Source organism: Homalodisca vitripennis, chromosome 2, assembly GCF_021130785.1.
Source record: "Homalodisca vitripennis isolate AUS2020 chromosome 2, UT_GWSS_2.1, whole genome shotgun sequence".
NCBI lineage: Eukaryota > Metazoa > Arthropoda > Insecta > Hemiptera > Cicadellidae > Homalodisca > Homalodisca vitripennis.
The window spans coordinates 143,769,673-143,786,646 of NC_060208.1; the positions used below are offsets into that span (position 1 = coordinate 143,769,673).

The 16,974-nt window shown below is 32.1% G+C and overlaps 1 protein-coding gene across 3 annotated transcripts in view; it reads left to right on the top strand.

Moving 5' to 3' along the window:
* The first annotated feature begins 2,380 nt into the window (after positions 1-2,380).
* The window catches only part of LOC124354830 (putative phosphatidate phosphatase), an 84,424-nt gene continuing 69,830 nt past the window's right edge, over positions 2,381-16,974 (top strand). The window contains exons 1-2 of one of the 3 annotated variants that reach the window (XM_046805577.1): positions 2,381-2,523; positions 2,642-3,149. In XM_046805577.1, coding sequence (XP_046661533.1) covers positions 2,648-3,149 — 502 coding nt within the window. In that variant the 5' untranslated portion in view covers positions 2,381-2,523; positions 2,642-2,647. Of the gene's footprint in view, positions 2,524-2,641; positions 3,150-9,882; positions 10,169-15,017; positions 15,206-16,974 lie in introns of those variants that run through there. The other 2 variants (XM_046805578.1, XM_046805579.1) reach the window with 2 other exon arrangements.

Genomic DNA, 16,974 nt, shown 5'->3' on the forward strand with positions numbered 1-16,974 from the left:
GAAGTTTATAAATAAGAGACATTTGTGTGTGTGTGTGTTTTTTTATAACATATTCTGCTATTTCCAAAGTGTTTATCCAAAGATCTTGTTTTAGTTTGTACAATACACATAACTACCATGTCAACACTCGTTTTTATTATTTTCCCAATGTGTCCTAACACAGTTATGGCAGTTTTTACTTGATTTTCAACTAGAAAATGATTATATTTGAGGTCAAGCCTAAGCCTAATTTTTTGCTACTGACCGACCGGCACATATATGTGCCACTAGCCAAAATGTATACAACGTAAAAAAAAGGATGTGGAATCAAATTAAACGTTTGCCTAAGGCTACAAAATGATATATAAATTGATTTGAACAAAGTTGTACTCTTGGGCTACGGTAATGACCACACTACTTTGAGCTGGTCTGTGAGAAGTGCCCAACTCATACAATGGTGGTCTATTTTAATGGACCTACCTACCGGCACATATATGTGCCGGTTGGTAGCGAACGTGTTAAATGCGTCATTCATTTTACGATTTGGCGCTGGCATTCCTAACCTGACTAATAAACTACCACACATGAGATAACTCATGTCTTCGACCAAGAGCAAGGCCCGATTATGTATCTCCTCATTCATTTCAAGATCGTAATTTATTGAACTGACACGAATTTGATGTAAAATATCTTCTGCCATATTATCCTTGTATTTGTGCCACAGGTTAGATGGGTTCGATGGAAAGCATGTCGAAATGATGATAGCAAATAATGTACGTATCTGACTTGGAGATGCAGAGATAACTGCTTTGAATTGTAAAAAATTAAAATTTGATTTGTATTATCTGGATAGTAAAGTCTATGCTTAACAGTGATTGCAGAAACAGTTGAAACAAAATTTGCTGTTTCTCTTAAGCTTACTCTATGCTTTAAAACTATAAATGTAAAGAAATTTAAAATGGTAATTAAATGATATAAACATATATTTCTTTTGTTGCATTATATATGTTTACAAAGAACAGCTGATTCAATTTGAACAGGCCCTTTCAATTAATAACACATGTTTGCTGTAATGCATTTCTTACGGGTATTTCCGTCACTTTTAGAGACCAGTGGGGTGGAATCCTGAATCGGGAACGGGATAAAAAGTATCCTATGTGTTTCTCCCAGTTCTTAGCTACCTCCCTACCAATTTTCAGCCAAATCGGATGAGCCGTTCTTGACTTATAAATAGTGTAACTAACACGACTTTCTTTTATATATATAGATTTCAATTGTTACAATATAATCATGAAAACATTTATTCCATTTTCTTTAATCCTAAATACTTGATTGATTTGAAATTTTGACTAATTATCTTAAAATATTCATAATTAAGTCATAATGAAGAACTTTGGTTAGAAAGATATTATTTTAACACTGTAAGTTAATTTTTAACAATTTTGGATGATATTTATTGAAATTGTCAACCAGTAATGACATAATAGTAAGTCTAAAGATTGTTAAAATAGCCAGTTAAAGATATTATAAAGTCCTAAAACATTTGAAGTACTCGTTGAAAAAGAAATTCTTCAGAATAAAATCTCACTTTGCTTTAAAGTATGACAAATATAGCGCATGTGCTTATTTCTAATATTAGTTTTCCCATTCGCCATATTCATGGTTAATTGAAAATTATTAAATTTATTGGGTTAACTTTACGATGAGAGTCTGTCTCATATTCCAAACAGAGCTCTCATTTGTATAACAACGGTTGTAACTATGTTATGAATTGAAACGGTGCCATCCTTGAATCCTTGATAATTTTACTAACTGTTAGTATGCATAATATTTACTCAATTAAATTTTGAGTTTAGTTCCAGTTCATCTTCCTTTTATTGTAACGTCTGATATTTGATACTGTCTCAGACTTGACTCCTGGAATCTGGAGTCATGTTCGTCTGAAGAGATCCAAAAAAGTCGACGACAAAGGAGCTCAAAAATGAAACATTTACATTGTTTCGATATCAGAGACACCTATAAATAGGTGAAGTGGTAGTCTCATTGTCTCATCAGGTATAAAGTTGAGTGCACTACCATGTGATATACACGATCTCTAAGCACGGTGGAGCAACTGAGTTTTCTACACATAACCTAGCTATGGTAGGAACGGTTAAATCAATTGCATTTTGAGTTTAGATCTAGTTCGCCTTCCTTCTATTGCGTCAGACACAAGACCCTGCAATAAAAGAAAGGTAAACTGAAGCTAAACTCAAAGTTCAATTTAATCAACTCTTCCTACCATACCTACGTTATTTGTAGATTTACTCAATTTCCTTCTTCAATGTTTATTTATTATTATTGACTAATTATACTGTCTCAGCTGTTAAGTAAATTTGCGGAAACTATTCCGAGATCACGGTTTAGTTAGGTTATCATTGTTTATAAAAACAAATATTTCAAACTGTTACTTTATGGTCGTTCTCCAGCCTATATTTCTGAGACCATCATACCATAATAAATTATACTGTGTGAAATGACTTAGAGATAATATTCTTCGATCGCGTACGTATATTTTTCAATAATTTATAATACTGTCACTATGATTATTACTGTACTATTTAACAATTTGTAAAATAATGTTTATGTACAATATTTTTAATATGAAATACCCTTTCAATAGGTGGGAATGAAAAAGCCCTATGATGGAGTAACGGGAAGAGGCCTATCGAATCCTTCACACACAGTGGCTCGTACTTCACCCCTTACTCGGAGTCATACGCCATCATCAGATCATAGCCAGAGGCCTAAACGCGAACTAGAACTGAAAACTCAGTCACACCATACTCATTTCTCACAGCCAAAACATATTCCTACACTCCAACAACCCCCTGCTTCTACATCACAGCATCCACCTCCACAGCCACAGCCTAGCAATGTGCCGCGGCAACAACCTATTCTCTTTTCGAGACCAAGGGCCTCTAGAAGAGAGTTTTCTATCCACCAGCTTAAACCTTTACCTAATAAATCCAGAGCAAGGACACCCATGCAGCCTAGGATTGTGCCATCGAAGAAATTCAAGAAGTCTGAAACCAGGAATCGGGACACCCCTCCTCATGTTATTCCTCCTTACAACCCTTGCTGTCCCAGACTATGTTGCCGTTGCAATATGTGCGTCTCTATTTGTGTACGTAAGTAATCAAAAACTAAAAGTATATTCCTTTACTTTTGTATATGTAAGTAGCAATCGTCAGGTACGTATTTTTTTTTAATTAATTTAAAGATTCTGTGGTACAATTGCTTTATTTAAATCTCTCTACGGACAATGGATAATTTGAGAGAGTATCGGCATTTTACAGGCATTACCAGAGACGTTGTTTGTACCAAAAAGCGCTATATAATTGTACTTCAGTTTTACCCCCTCCAATCTAAGATTAGAACAGATTAAACTCCTGTTGTACGTTTTAATGTTTGAACCAAAATAGGAGTGGAGGGAGATTAAAATTGTATAGGCTATGCAATGAACCATCGAGTAACTGTTAATTTACTCCAATTTTGAGATTGTGCAGAAAAGTATTTTGGTGGAAAAGGTAAATGGTTTTTTTTTAACACTAACCCATAGATTGATAACTCACTTTAGAAAAAGCTGAAAATTGTTAGTTTGGTTTCATCTTACAAGAGCATTGCACAGTTTAATTTGAGATATTACTGGATTAGTCATGTAAAATTTCCATTCACGCTCTATAATTTGCCTGAAATGGGTAATTTAAAAATCAATCAAAGATATTCTCAACAAGTGTTATACATGTCCTTAAAGGAGATTTTAACTTTCTCTAAAAGTTAGCGAGCGGTAGGACTTTTGGAACACTCTGTATATGATAACTTATTATCAGTCGAGAAATTTGCCTGTATGTGATTTAGACATAAATTCTGTGCAGTAAGATAAATATAACGTAGCATTTTGTAAGTAGCAAAATATTTATCAAAAAAATATTTATATGTAAGTAGCATGGAGCGATTTTAAAATCCGATATAAATATTTCTCAGGTCAATATATTTCAAATTTATATCAAAATAAGACAAGTATATTAGAGTTATATAAATATAATGTAAAGCAATCATTGAAGACGGTGCTATAGAAATTGTGGTGATAAAATGCTTACGTCAGAACTCTCGTTATAATTTACGCCGTATTACCGGAGACAATAGAAGCCATTTATATACGAACAAATGCATTCATTTTTCAGACAATTAAAAACTTAATCTGATAACCATTGACTATAATTTATTATATTCACAATGGAACATAAATCAACCAACTTTGAAAGCTGAGACCTCGTAAAGATTCATATCGCCTATACGTGTTTCTCAGGTTAGTTGCATAGTTAACACTACACAAAATATATATTACTGTGCACGTTGGTTAATCAATCCAATAACGTTTTATTCTTTTAAGTAAAGTTCTTGAATTGTTTTTGTTTTGGACTGAAGGAGTAACAAAAGATACGGTAAGATGAATATTTAGAATTAACCATTACAGTTTAATAATTTATATTTTGTATAAAATGACTATCCTTTTTCCATAATGAAATAACCCTTATAAGTTCTGAAGTTTTCTTAATTTCTTAATTGAATTATTTTTCAATATAATTTAGTATTTAAAAATTGGTATTTATTATAAATCTATAAGTAAATGTTAACGGATGTACCGCTTTACACATCTTATATGAATATTTAAAAAAACAGCAATTTAATACTTTTCGATTAGGTTCGCGAATTAAGTGACTTATAGAAACGCATATTAAATACAAACACAACGCGGGGTGCAGGAAATGTAAAAGTAATGCATAAATATAATTAACAACAGTTTTTTCTTACGTTTTTGTTTAGAATTATATATAATATATTGAAACTTACCGATACAAACTGTTAGTAGAGTAAAATCTGAATTAGATTATGAATCTGGATGAAATAGACGAAATTATTTTAATTATCTTTAGTACGTTTTAAAAACTGATATTATTTATGATTGTATTTTAATACTTTTTTATATTCGCATTATCATTTTGAAATATTAAATTATTTATTATATTAAAATAATGTATTAATTATTAGTTGTTTTACTAAAAATTTAAATAAGTAGCAAACAAATTTACTGTATTTTTGTCAATAATACAACTAATGTAATGTTTAATATGAGAATAATTTAACACATTTAATTATTAAATTAATTTTCAAAAATATTATTATATAATCATAATAAATAAAAATGTCTAAGTGGCAAATTATAAATTTATGACTAAAGTTAAAGGACAAAACATTTATTTCGGTTACAAAATGTGTTCTTAACAGACAAGAACCCGAGCTAATAAAAACGTTTAAAAATGTACTTCTATACGTCAACATATGAATGGACATACAAATGTACGTATTTTTGTCATTAGCAAGTGACAATATCCTGAGTTGTACGGCTCATTATCGATGTTTATATCAAGTAGCATGTTGTATTAAAGAGCTTGATGAGATGAGAACTACATAGAAAGTTTTATCATAGAATTATTTGTTATTTCGGGGGAAGGGAAAGTATAAGAAAACAATACACTACTAATAACTGTAGTTTTTAATTGTAAATACCGGAGATTTTCTTAAAAATAAGAAACTTATTCTAAAGTATTGAATATCCGTTTCGATTGAGATAAATGTGTTTACGTGTATTGAGTTATTTTTGCGTGTAGTTAATGATTTATTCCTCTTGACAACCTGATATAATAGCTACCTCCGTAACAATGTTTCAAAAACAATACAAAAGATATACTTTAATACAAATACATGGATGCTTAGAGAACTAGGCCATAATTTATTAAAATCTTGTACCACTATGCGGTTTCGGCGAATTTGTTAACCAACCAGCTGTTATTGATTTTGACGTCAGCTCCGATAGTCATAAGGTTGGGCCAGACAGTCGGCGCCGCGGTGCCGTTGTCTGATTCATGGACACTGCCTGGATTGAGTCAGCAGCTAACCCCCCCCCCCCCTTCAATTCTTATCCAGATTGGGTGACAATCACGTGTGAGAGCTCACCTATAAATCATATGCGACGCGATATCTACGTGATCAGACAATACTAATAACAGCAGTAAGAATATTGTTATGGAAAAGACATTAAAATGTTTCAACAAGTCACTTCCAGATTTGGATTTTACCGAAGTCTATCACTCAGTATAGGTAGACTTAAAATTTTGCATGAAACTTCGGCGAACACTGTTACACAACACGTGGTGTACCGCGCCCTATACCTTGTACGAGTTGTATATACATGTCAACCATGTATTGACAATATTATAATAACAGTGTCTGCCTGATGATATATTGTGAGCGAGTAAAACATAAGCATCAAAATGTTTAGTACTTTGAGAGATAACTGAGAAAATGTACTGTTACTTTTGACCAGCGGGATCATGAGATTTCCGATAATGGACTAATAACGAAACACAAAAGAAAGCACCTAAAATCAAATAAATTCATTTTTAAACGCAATTGTTTCGAAATCCCTTATTATTATACGTATAGAGCTTATTATTCGGCATATAACACACGATAGACAGCCTTCAGTGTAATATCACAGGGTATCATTAGCTGACTTGTTATAACTTATGTAATATCTTTAATGAACCTCAAATAAAAGGAGCTATTGATAAGATATACAGGGTGATTCAAAACTAAACGGCAATCTCTCGGGAGCTTATTCTATAGCTAAAAATAAGTAAAAAAGTTCATACAACCATATGCCCGGAAACGCTTCGTTAGCGAGTTACGGCCTAGCGAAAGATTTCGCCCGGATTTCAGAACCCTTGGTGAAGTTAGGCCGTATAAAAATGGTAAAGGTAGTTACAAAGATACAAATACGATTGTTTTTTTATGTTTTTATATCTGAAAAATTTATTAAAATTCGTCCCAGAGCTGTAAATGCAATACTTTCAGAGATATCTTAACGTAAAAACACAAGAATTGGCGCAAAGAAATAACACATTTTTGTGTTTAACGTAAGATTACTTCCATAAATGTTAAATAAAGGTAATTTTTTTCTTAAACAGATTTGTAGAACATTTAATTCTGAAAAGATTCATGTGAATTACTTAGGAAAAAAATTAATAATAGGTATTGAAATTTAGCTTTATTTAAAAATAAAACAGACGCACAAAAATGCATATTCTTATCTGCATAAAAATATTAACTTATGATTTAGGTTGTGAGTAACAGCTGATCATTTATTCTAGACTGAACATTAACATAAAATGTAATTTACCTTTATAAAACTGTAATAATCACCTATAATAGTTGCTCAAAGTGTCCTCCCGTTGGTAGCAATGCACGTTTTCGCACGACGAATCCACTCTTTTCTAGCGCGTTTCATAACGTTTGGAGCATTCTTGATAGTTTTCCTTCTGCCGCCTCTGTAATGCGATTACGTAACTCCTCTATGGTGTTAATCCGTTTTGAATAAACAATTGACTTCAATCCAACCCCATAAGAAAAAGTCTGCTGGCGTGAGGTCAGGAGAACGTGGTGGCCATTTTACTGGTCCATTTCGACCAATCCATTGTCTACCGTATGTTATCATTTAAATAGTTTTTCACATCATTAGAAAAATGTGGAGGTGCTTCCGTCGTGCATAAAACCATGCATTTATTCTGTTTTGAACAGGAATATCTTCCAAGAGGGTAGGCAGGTTTGTTCTTAAAAAATTTAAGTACGCTACTCCATTAAGTCGATTAGGGAGGAAAAATGGACCAATCAAATTATCACCCAGAACACCAAGCCATACATTGACTGAAAATGTATGTTTGAAAATGCCTCGTCGCAGTTTTTCATGTGGTTTGTCGTACGCCCAAGTATGGGGTATTACGAAAATTTACAATTCCATTTCTAGTAAAACAGGATTCATCAGTAACGAGAATACGCCGAAGAAAATACTGATGTCGTAAACAATTTCTTCTTAACCAGCGGCAGAACATCTTCCGTTTATTAAGATCTTGCGGTAATAAGTCTTGAACACGTGTTATATGGAATGGGTACAACTGTGCTTCATGAAGTGTCCGCCATACGCTTGACTGGCAAATATTTAACTGACGTGATAATCGTCTGGTGCTTGTGGTTGGTGATAATTCTACAGCATTTATTATGCTTGTTCATTATTATAGTTCCTTGCGCTACGTTGACGACCAGTAATCTATTCGCTTCGGTTTAAAGCTACCAGTTTCTCTAAGTCGTCTCTCCACAGCTTCAAATGTTTTTGCGATCAGGTGTTCTTCGATGTGGAAAAGTATCACGATATTCCTGAACTGCAGCTAAACCATTCTTGTTAACTTTGCCGTAAATCAGTAATCATGTCCGTATACTCTTCAAACGAATACATACCATTTACATTATCTGCCATTATTTACTAAGATAATTACATACACTTTTATAAAAATATTTAATAAAATATTTTAAAAATAAATATTTTAATAAAATATTTTATACACTTGTATAAAATATTCCAAATAATCACTGGATCTCACAAAATACAATCTTCACACGCCACAATACAAAAAACCTCCATAAAGGTTATTCAAATATTACTTCATGAACTTAATTGTTGATCAGCTGATATTGCCAACCTTTGCAAAGAAAATATGACGATAAAAAGTGTTGAATAAATGATCAGCTGTTACTCACAAACCTAAACATTAGTTAATATTTTATGCAGATAAGAATATGCATTTTTGTGCGTCTGTTTAATTTTTTAAATAAAGCTAAATTTCAATACCTATTATTAATTTTTTTCCTAAGTAATTCACATGAATCTTTTCAGAATTAAATGTTCTACAAATCTGTTTAAGAAAAAAATTACCTTTATTTAACATTTTATAGAAGTAATCTTACGTTAAAACACAAAAATGTGTTATTTCTTTTGCACCGATTCTTGTGTTTTACGTAAGATATCTCTGAAAGTATTGCATTTACAGCTCTGGGACGAATTTTAATAAATTTTTGTCAGATATAAAAACATAAAAAAAACAATCGTATTTGTATCTTTGTAACTACCTTTACCATTTTTATACGGCCTGACTTCACCAAGGGTTCTGAAATCCGGGCGAAATCTTTCGCTAGGGCGTAACTCGCTAACGAAGCGTTTCCGGGCATATGGTTATATGAACTTTTTTTACTTGTTTTTAGCTATAGAATAAGCTCTCTCGAGAGATTGCCGTTTAGTTTTGAATCACCCTGTATAAGTATATAAGCCATAGAAGTAGTTTAACTCATACATATAGATAACTTTATTGCTCATTTAATGAAATAATTAATGGATAACATGTTTAAGTCCATAGAGCATTTAAAACAAATCATTTTTCTGGTTGTACTAAACGATTTCTCGATTTTTCAACGAATTAAAATAATTTTAGTAAAATTATTTTAATTCGTTGAAAAATCGAGAAATCTTTAAGTGCAACAAGAAAAATGATTTGTTTAAGATGGACTTTTAAAAATTTAACTTTAGAGTTGTCAAGTTATAGTCAGTACTTTATATACTACAGAATTCTTATCAATATACGGTATCTATCTGAAACCTGGAAGTGAAAGTAAAATTTTTTAACATATTAGCAAATCAAATTAAACATTATTTTTGCGCTATAGTCGTTTTTTTAATCAGTGATACAATAATACATTTATCTACATAAAATTTGTATCTGCAACATGTGACAAAAGACAAATTGCGTGTTAAACAACTGGTCAACCTATTTTTTCTTCAAAACCTTTCTTTCATTCGTGGATATTGAATTCTACTGAATATAAGGAAGAAGAATTTGTTCATTTTGGAAACAAACTTTCGTTTTCAATCTCCTGAAGTATTTATCTACTTTCAGCTTGAGCCAGCCATCGACTATATACGTCATGATCACTCCAAAGTCATCAGATATGAACGCTGAGTTCGACAGTAGAAATAACTACCCCCTTTACCCGGTCATCGAAGATATACACGATTACCCAAAGTCAATGGACACGGATGAAAGAACCAATCATAGAACCATCCCTATGCGGACGGCGGCGTGTAGACGCCATGACGACCCAGAACCCCCGAGCACAGAGAAGGACTCAAATGGTAGAAGTGCCAACAGCCTTAGCAGCTGTGTTGAATCAGTAATGGGTATCTTCTGTACCTTTGTTTGTAAGTAACCGTATACTGTCTTCAGCTTTTTGCCCTTTGGTAAACTGAACACTTGGAAAACTGGGGTGCTTACTCGGCTATGGGTGGCTTTGTTTGTTCTATTCTTGCTTGCTTTTGGACTTTCGGCCGCCATGTAGGTGTTAGTATATAATATTAATAAGAATATAAGCGTCCAGGAATCTTAGGTGTTGATTTTAGATTGAAAATGCGCATTCACAAGGGGGAAGATATTTAGAGGAAGCACTTGAGATAAGAGGATAATTAGTGGCTCCTACTGTGAAGATGTATAGGATACGGGTTATTGGTACACTGTGAGTCTGTCTGTTGATGCATCTTGTTAAGGTATTGTCGGATCTATAGTTCAAGGAAGACCAAGAGCGTTGAAGAGTGAAGGAAAATGAAATTTTGAGTGATCAGAAACGCATACCGGACCTTTTAGTGTGAAGGAATAAACCAGAAATGAAGGTGGAGCACCAAAAGATTAACAGGTTTAAGTTGTTCAAGATAAAAAGGAAGAAGCGGGCCATGGAAAGTGAGATTCATTGAACGTGATCGATGGTACTCGGGCATATTCCTGATAAATAAAAAATGTTATATGAATTATCTGGATGAATGGAGATATGTATGGCAAGTCTCTTATCTTTTGATTATATTGTACAATATAAAAGGATTATTAAGAATGTAATGCAGTACTCATGAAAGTGATGAAAGCATAAAAGAGTGGTTTAAGAGGTAACCATTGGGAGGAATACAGGAGATATGTGAGTGTTCGTGTGTAATATACATGGACATATTATGTTACCTCCACCACAGCTCAAAGGTCTCATAATGGTCACCAATTTGGATGAAACATACTTTAATTTAAAAAAGATATTTTATCATTAACATAAGAATGTAAGAGATAATACAACAGAATAAAATATCGAATAATTTGATGGTCTACAGAATCTTTTCCCCAAAAATGTATACATAACTTACCAAACTAACTTAACTACTTACTTACATTAAAACATTAAACCAATATTTAACACTTTTATTATTTTGTGAGGCCTTTCGATATCAAAGATATCTTCTTCAGACACATCACAAAAGTGCCTTATCGAAAGGCCTCACAAAATAATAAAAGTGTTAAATATTGGTTTAATGTTTTAATGTAAGTAAGTTATCAGTACCAATATATTATCTCCATCTACAACATATCTTAACTACGTTCATTATTTTCTCTATGTGTATAAAGTACCTAAATAAAACATATTCATATGGATCGGAAACTTCCCATAAACACCGAAAGGATCAAGGTGGAAGTGTACACAGGTTAGTCTTCCTCTTAGCTATGTACATTCGCTAAAAATGTTTTATAAACATTACATTACGAAATCCTAACGCTATAATTACAATATATTCACACAGGCTGTCACAAGCTAATGATAGCTGGGTCTTCAAATTTGAAAATCAAAGAGTAACACGTAGTGCTAAAATCTTGGTATTTCATTTGCTTTATCATAACCAAATACGGCAGAATATGACCCTATAATAAACTATCTAAAAAATCTCAGAACACAATCCAAAAGATCTTATAAATCTTTAAAGAACGATAGATTTTTAATTATGGACACGGCGCGTCTGAAAGCCAAAGTGTACCACATTATTCTCAAAATTTAAATTTTTGTTCATTTAAACATATTTGGTTATATAGTGTAGGAATCTAACAGAAAGCCTCGATGTTCTGTATGTTGAAAGAAAGTGCAAGTTTGGACATGCCAGACGACTGCTGGGGTTTTGGTGAAAATCTTATTGCAGCTCACGCACTTCGGTAAAAAGGAGCGCAAAGCTTTGCTTTATTCTGTAAGAAGTGTCTAAATATGTTGTTTTTAAGCTGATATTAAATAGAAATAATACAGTATTTTAAATGATAGTCTACATTATTATATTCTAGTGTTAAAGTTTCTTTTTATCTTTTGAAACATTCCTTATTCCACGTTACATTGCCTCCAGTTAAATTAGTAGTTGATATTATCGTGTGCGTTACATTGTCTCTCTGTTAGTGTTCGTTCTTACTTACTTCTTATGTAAATACAAACAGGCAACTGCTGAATGTTAAAAAAAGCTGTTTAAGTATGTTTGTTTCTTCAATGTGTTGTAATATCATATAATTCGTAAATTGAACTTTTGTCATTTTGGGCGTAACGAGGTATTGAGTGAATTGTAGTCTAATCTTATTTCAACCACCTCAATTGCTTCTATAAGGATTTTAATGGATTTTAAATGTATAGATTCCTTATGAGTAGCGAATGTCTGACCTATGAATGTCCTATTTTTCGGAAGTCACAGCAAGGCGATGTAGAACTGCTATAGGTGAATAATCAGACATCGTTTCGTAGTATAATCATTCAGGATTGGTCATAAGGGGAAATCAAATTTAGTAGAATCTAACACTTTATTTGTGTAAAATGGGGCATAAATGTGTAGAAAAACACATAGCGATGAAAATACAATTTATATTATACATTAGTACAAACATTACAGTAACTGAATTGAAATAACAATATATACATATAATTGTTACTTTATTAGTAAATCTTTGTTGTTTGCCTTTGTTTGCTTTGCTATATTGTTATAAATAATGTGTCATTGAATGTGTATGTGTTTTATATGCGCAAATATACATATACACACTTCAATGACACATTTTAAATTGCATAAGCATACATTTAGACAGATAATAGCGTATTGTATTTGCAGCGAGTGATAGTTAAAACTTAATTCATTGTGTTTTGCAAATTCATGCATGGTATCTAATAATAACTTATATTACACAGAAGATACAGCCAGACTATACAATTCGTAGAACAAATTTACAGAACAAAAGAGATATTCGTAATAATGGAACACTTCACCATTGTTATGTGAAACTTAATTGTCAAGTGTACATAAAGTGTACCTACGTTCTCAACAAATAAAAAAAACAGATTTTTGGTTAGAGACTGAAGGTGGTCTGAAGCTTTAGATTATAAATAAAAAAGACACACTATTAAGTTACAGCAGAATGAGAGTAAACTTATGGTTTATAAGGAAAATAACATTTTAAATAAATATTAAGTTTTTGATACGTAAATAATTCTCATCATAGAAAATATCATATGTGGAATAATTAAACAGCCCCGACGCGGCTATTAGATCTTGAATTAGTAGGTGAAAATCTATTTTAAAATCTGGGAGGAACAGTTCGAATTCTAGATGTATTTATGAGGTGTAATATTAACCGTTTATATATTTTAATATAGTGTTAAATTAAAAACTGCATAAATACCTTACATTGCTTTCAATGTTAAAAATTACAGTGATTTCGTGTCTAACCTACAAATCTTGATGACTATATGAATACACTTATGCTACGGTATTGCGTTGTGGTACATTGAAGGAACAACTTGCCGGAACAAAATGCAATGATTTATACTGGTCAGATCCTTGTATCCGGTATGGGTCAGATATCTGTGGTGACTGTTATTAGTTCCATATAACGGATGAGTATTTTGAATGTTTAATAAAGACGCTTTCAAACGACTCCGCAATCAAATTATTAATTTAAATTCTAAAAGTATTTAAGTTTCTAACAACGTAAGTTATATGATTTATAGATAATTTTGTTAGCCGATAGTGCAGACAAATGCGATTATTATTCATTAATGATCAAAAATTGTATTAATTCGTGGTAGGAGGGGACAGAGTCTTAGAGTCATCTCTTGATCAAAAAAATAACTAACTGAATTTGACAGTTTAACATTTTTATCATACGTAGGTATGTGAGCACTTTTAGAGAACGGACGTCACGTTGGATTATCTATCAAACAGTTGATTAGACTAGTATCAATGATTAAACTTGAATCATATGTTACCGTGTGATATTCTAACACTTCGTTTTTATCAATTTTAAATTCCATATTAGCACATAACCGTTTTTTTTAATAATGGATTATAAGGTATTTTAAAATTTAAATTGTTAACACAATTTCAGTAACAATGACTTTACAAATTACGTCTAAATGGACATATTTTGATAAAACATTTCTATTGATTAACTTTTAATCCAATTATGAAAATATTCATATATTCCAATAACCCTAATTGCACATTTTTAGTAATAACTTTTAATTTGAAAACATTTGATCGGGAGATTTATTATAGTTTTCATTCAAATCTCCACAATTCAAAGTTTGTTTTGCAATAAATAGTCCTTTTTTAACAAAATTTTCAGAAAGTAAAATTTATTATTAACGTGAGTACGTCCGTTTTCTAGGGGTTCTTCTTGAGATAGAGATTAATTGTGACTTAAGGAATGATCCAATTGAAATTACCCGTATAGTAAATGTTTAAAACTGAATGAATAGCTGATCTCTAGAAAGTTTTGCGTCAAAAGATCCAGGAACTTTTAGTTTAAAATGTTTACAATAATTTTGTTATTAAGATGTGTTTCTTTTTTTACTCATTTAATTATAATTTATACAATCATATTGTTGTTTTAATTATCGACTGCAAACAAACTATACTCGTGTAAGAAAATTATCTAATATTCAAAGTACCGAAGTAAAAGTTTGGTTTACCAGAAAGTCGCGTTCGATCAGTCACTACGAAGATCGACTATCTCGTCTGACCTAACAGTGATGTGTTCATTCATAAATTTTGTTACGTCATGAAGTGACGATTAAATGGCCCCTCAAACAAAGCTCGAGTGGGAGGGGGGCTCGGAGAGAAGTGAAAGGAGTAACCTACTACTGTATCAAAAAGGCAGCGTAGTGGGGGTCCCCCTCCCCCCTCCACAAACAGGTTGTTACTTGCGCGTGCCGGCCGGTTGACGGCCTCGCCGCAGCCGCAGTTGATGTAGCGGTGTCACCGGTGAAGTGTCAGTGTTCCCGCTGTTTGGGCGGTAGGAACAAGTGTAAACCCTTCGGTACCCATAAACCGACCCTCGGACAAGAGCAATGTCTACGTTCAAAAAGCACCGAGGTCTGCTGCTGGAGGCCGCATGTATTCTGTCCGGTTAGTAACAGTTAACTGTCCGTCATTATCAATTGTCTAATCTTGTAATGGGCGTACACATAACCTCACACGTTATCATGTGTCACGTGACTAATATCATTGTTGTGATTGACATTGAAGTAAGTCTTGATTGTAAATAATAATGGTATATACACAATTGTTTGGCATTTAATTTTGTTATATTACTCCACAAGCTAAGTTTCATTATAATCGGTATTTTACTTCAGGGTGACACCAAGAATATTGTTTTTTTTTTCGAAAATAAAAAAATTAATGACACTACTGTCATAAAAAATAATACTTTTCTTATATAAACAATTAATAAATTCTCTTTCCGCGAGAAAGAATGTAAGAGGTATAGAATATAATAAAACATTTTTATATTTTAATGAACTAATCATTTCGAGAAAGAATTTAGTTTGTAATGTATGGAAAAAATATCCTATGAAAACTTGCTATTAAAAATAATAGTTTATTGCCACAAGTGGTATTGGCATGTATTTAAATGTATACAGTCTACATTTTAGTATTCAACAGTACCTACTTATTATACCACACTAGTAAACATGGTAAATTGTTTTTGTTATGATTACGTTTCATGTCAAGTCATCATGTAAATTTTCGAATCAACATTAGTAGTATGTTAGTATCAATGACTAGTAGGCCTCAATTTCTTTAATTTATACGTCCCCTATTATTTTTTTAAACATTAATTACAAGTAGTTTATTTTAATTTAAATTGTGATTTAATAGTTTTCCTGGTTAGTAAAAGTATTGGTTGCTGGCATCTCCTAAATATGCTAAAAAGGGCGTTTTAGCTGCGTACTCGTTGCTTAGTTCTAAATCTTTTAAACCAACATACAGGATCATTTATGGGAGCCCAATTAATTAGAATTGTCACTGCTGAAGAAATTTCAGTATTCGCATCACGGTTTAGTAAATGCGTGTATTCTTGGATACTCAGTACAGTACTTGAGTTGAGACCAAAACGTTCTTATTTCACGTGTGTCTTGTCGGGCCAATATATTATAATCTTTAAACCAGTTATTATCTGAGTTAATAAATACACAAATAAATTTAGTTAAATCTTTAGTTTACACATCTGAGAATAGCTTACATGTGTGCCGATTTGTTTTTCTAAAATACTGTCTGTCCGAAAGTATCAGGGAAAACGGGAAATAATCACGCTCTTATTGAAAGAAACTTATTAAGTTTATCTGTTTTGACATGGTATCCAAAACAGACATTATTTTTTAATATGTAGTGATCTTAATTTGATACTATAGTGCCTTTACATAAATATTTCTAATAATAAAATAGACCCCTATTGCATGATGAGAATCCCCTAAATATAAGTAAATTTACCATCTACAGTACGAGTATTTTTAATACGCATTTATTTTAAATATATTCGTCAGGATTAATCTTTTACGCTTTTTACTGCAGAAATTAATAAAATATACATTTATTAAATTTTTAGAAATATTATTTCCCATTTCACACATTGATTGTGTTCAGAGTATTGGTTTGGGACAGAGAAACGAAAGTATTGTTAGTAGTCGAAGAAATGATCTTATATCATTCCATCCTTCGATGTGCAGATTAGGAAAAAAAAACGTTTAAAACTCCGGGCCAAACAATAATACAACAATAGCTCAGGTAGTACAAGTCTGTATAAATATTTCTTCTGTATTGAACACAAACGTTGGCGACACATTCACTCAAGTCATTTCCAATACCCATTGATCATTGCTTTTGTTAGTAGGCCT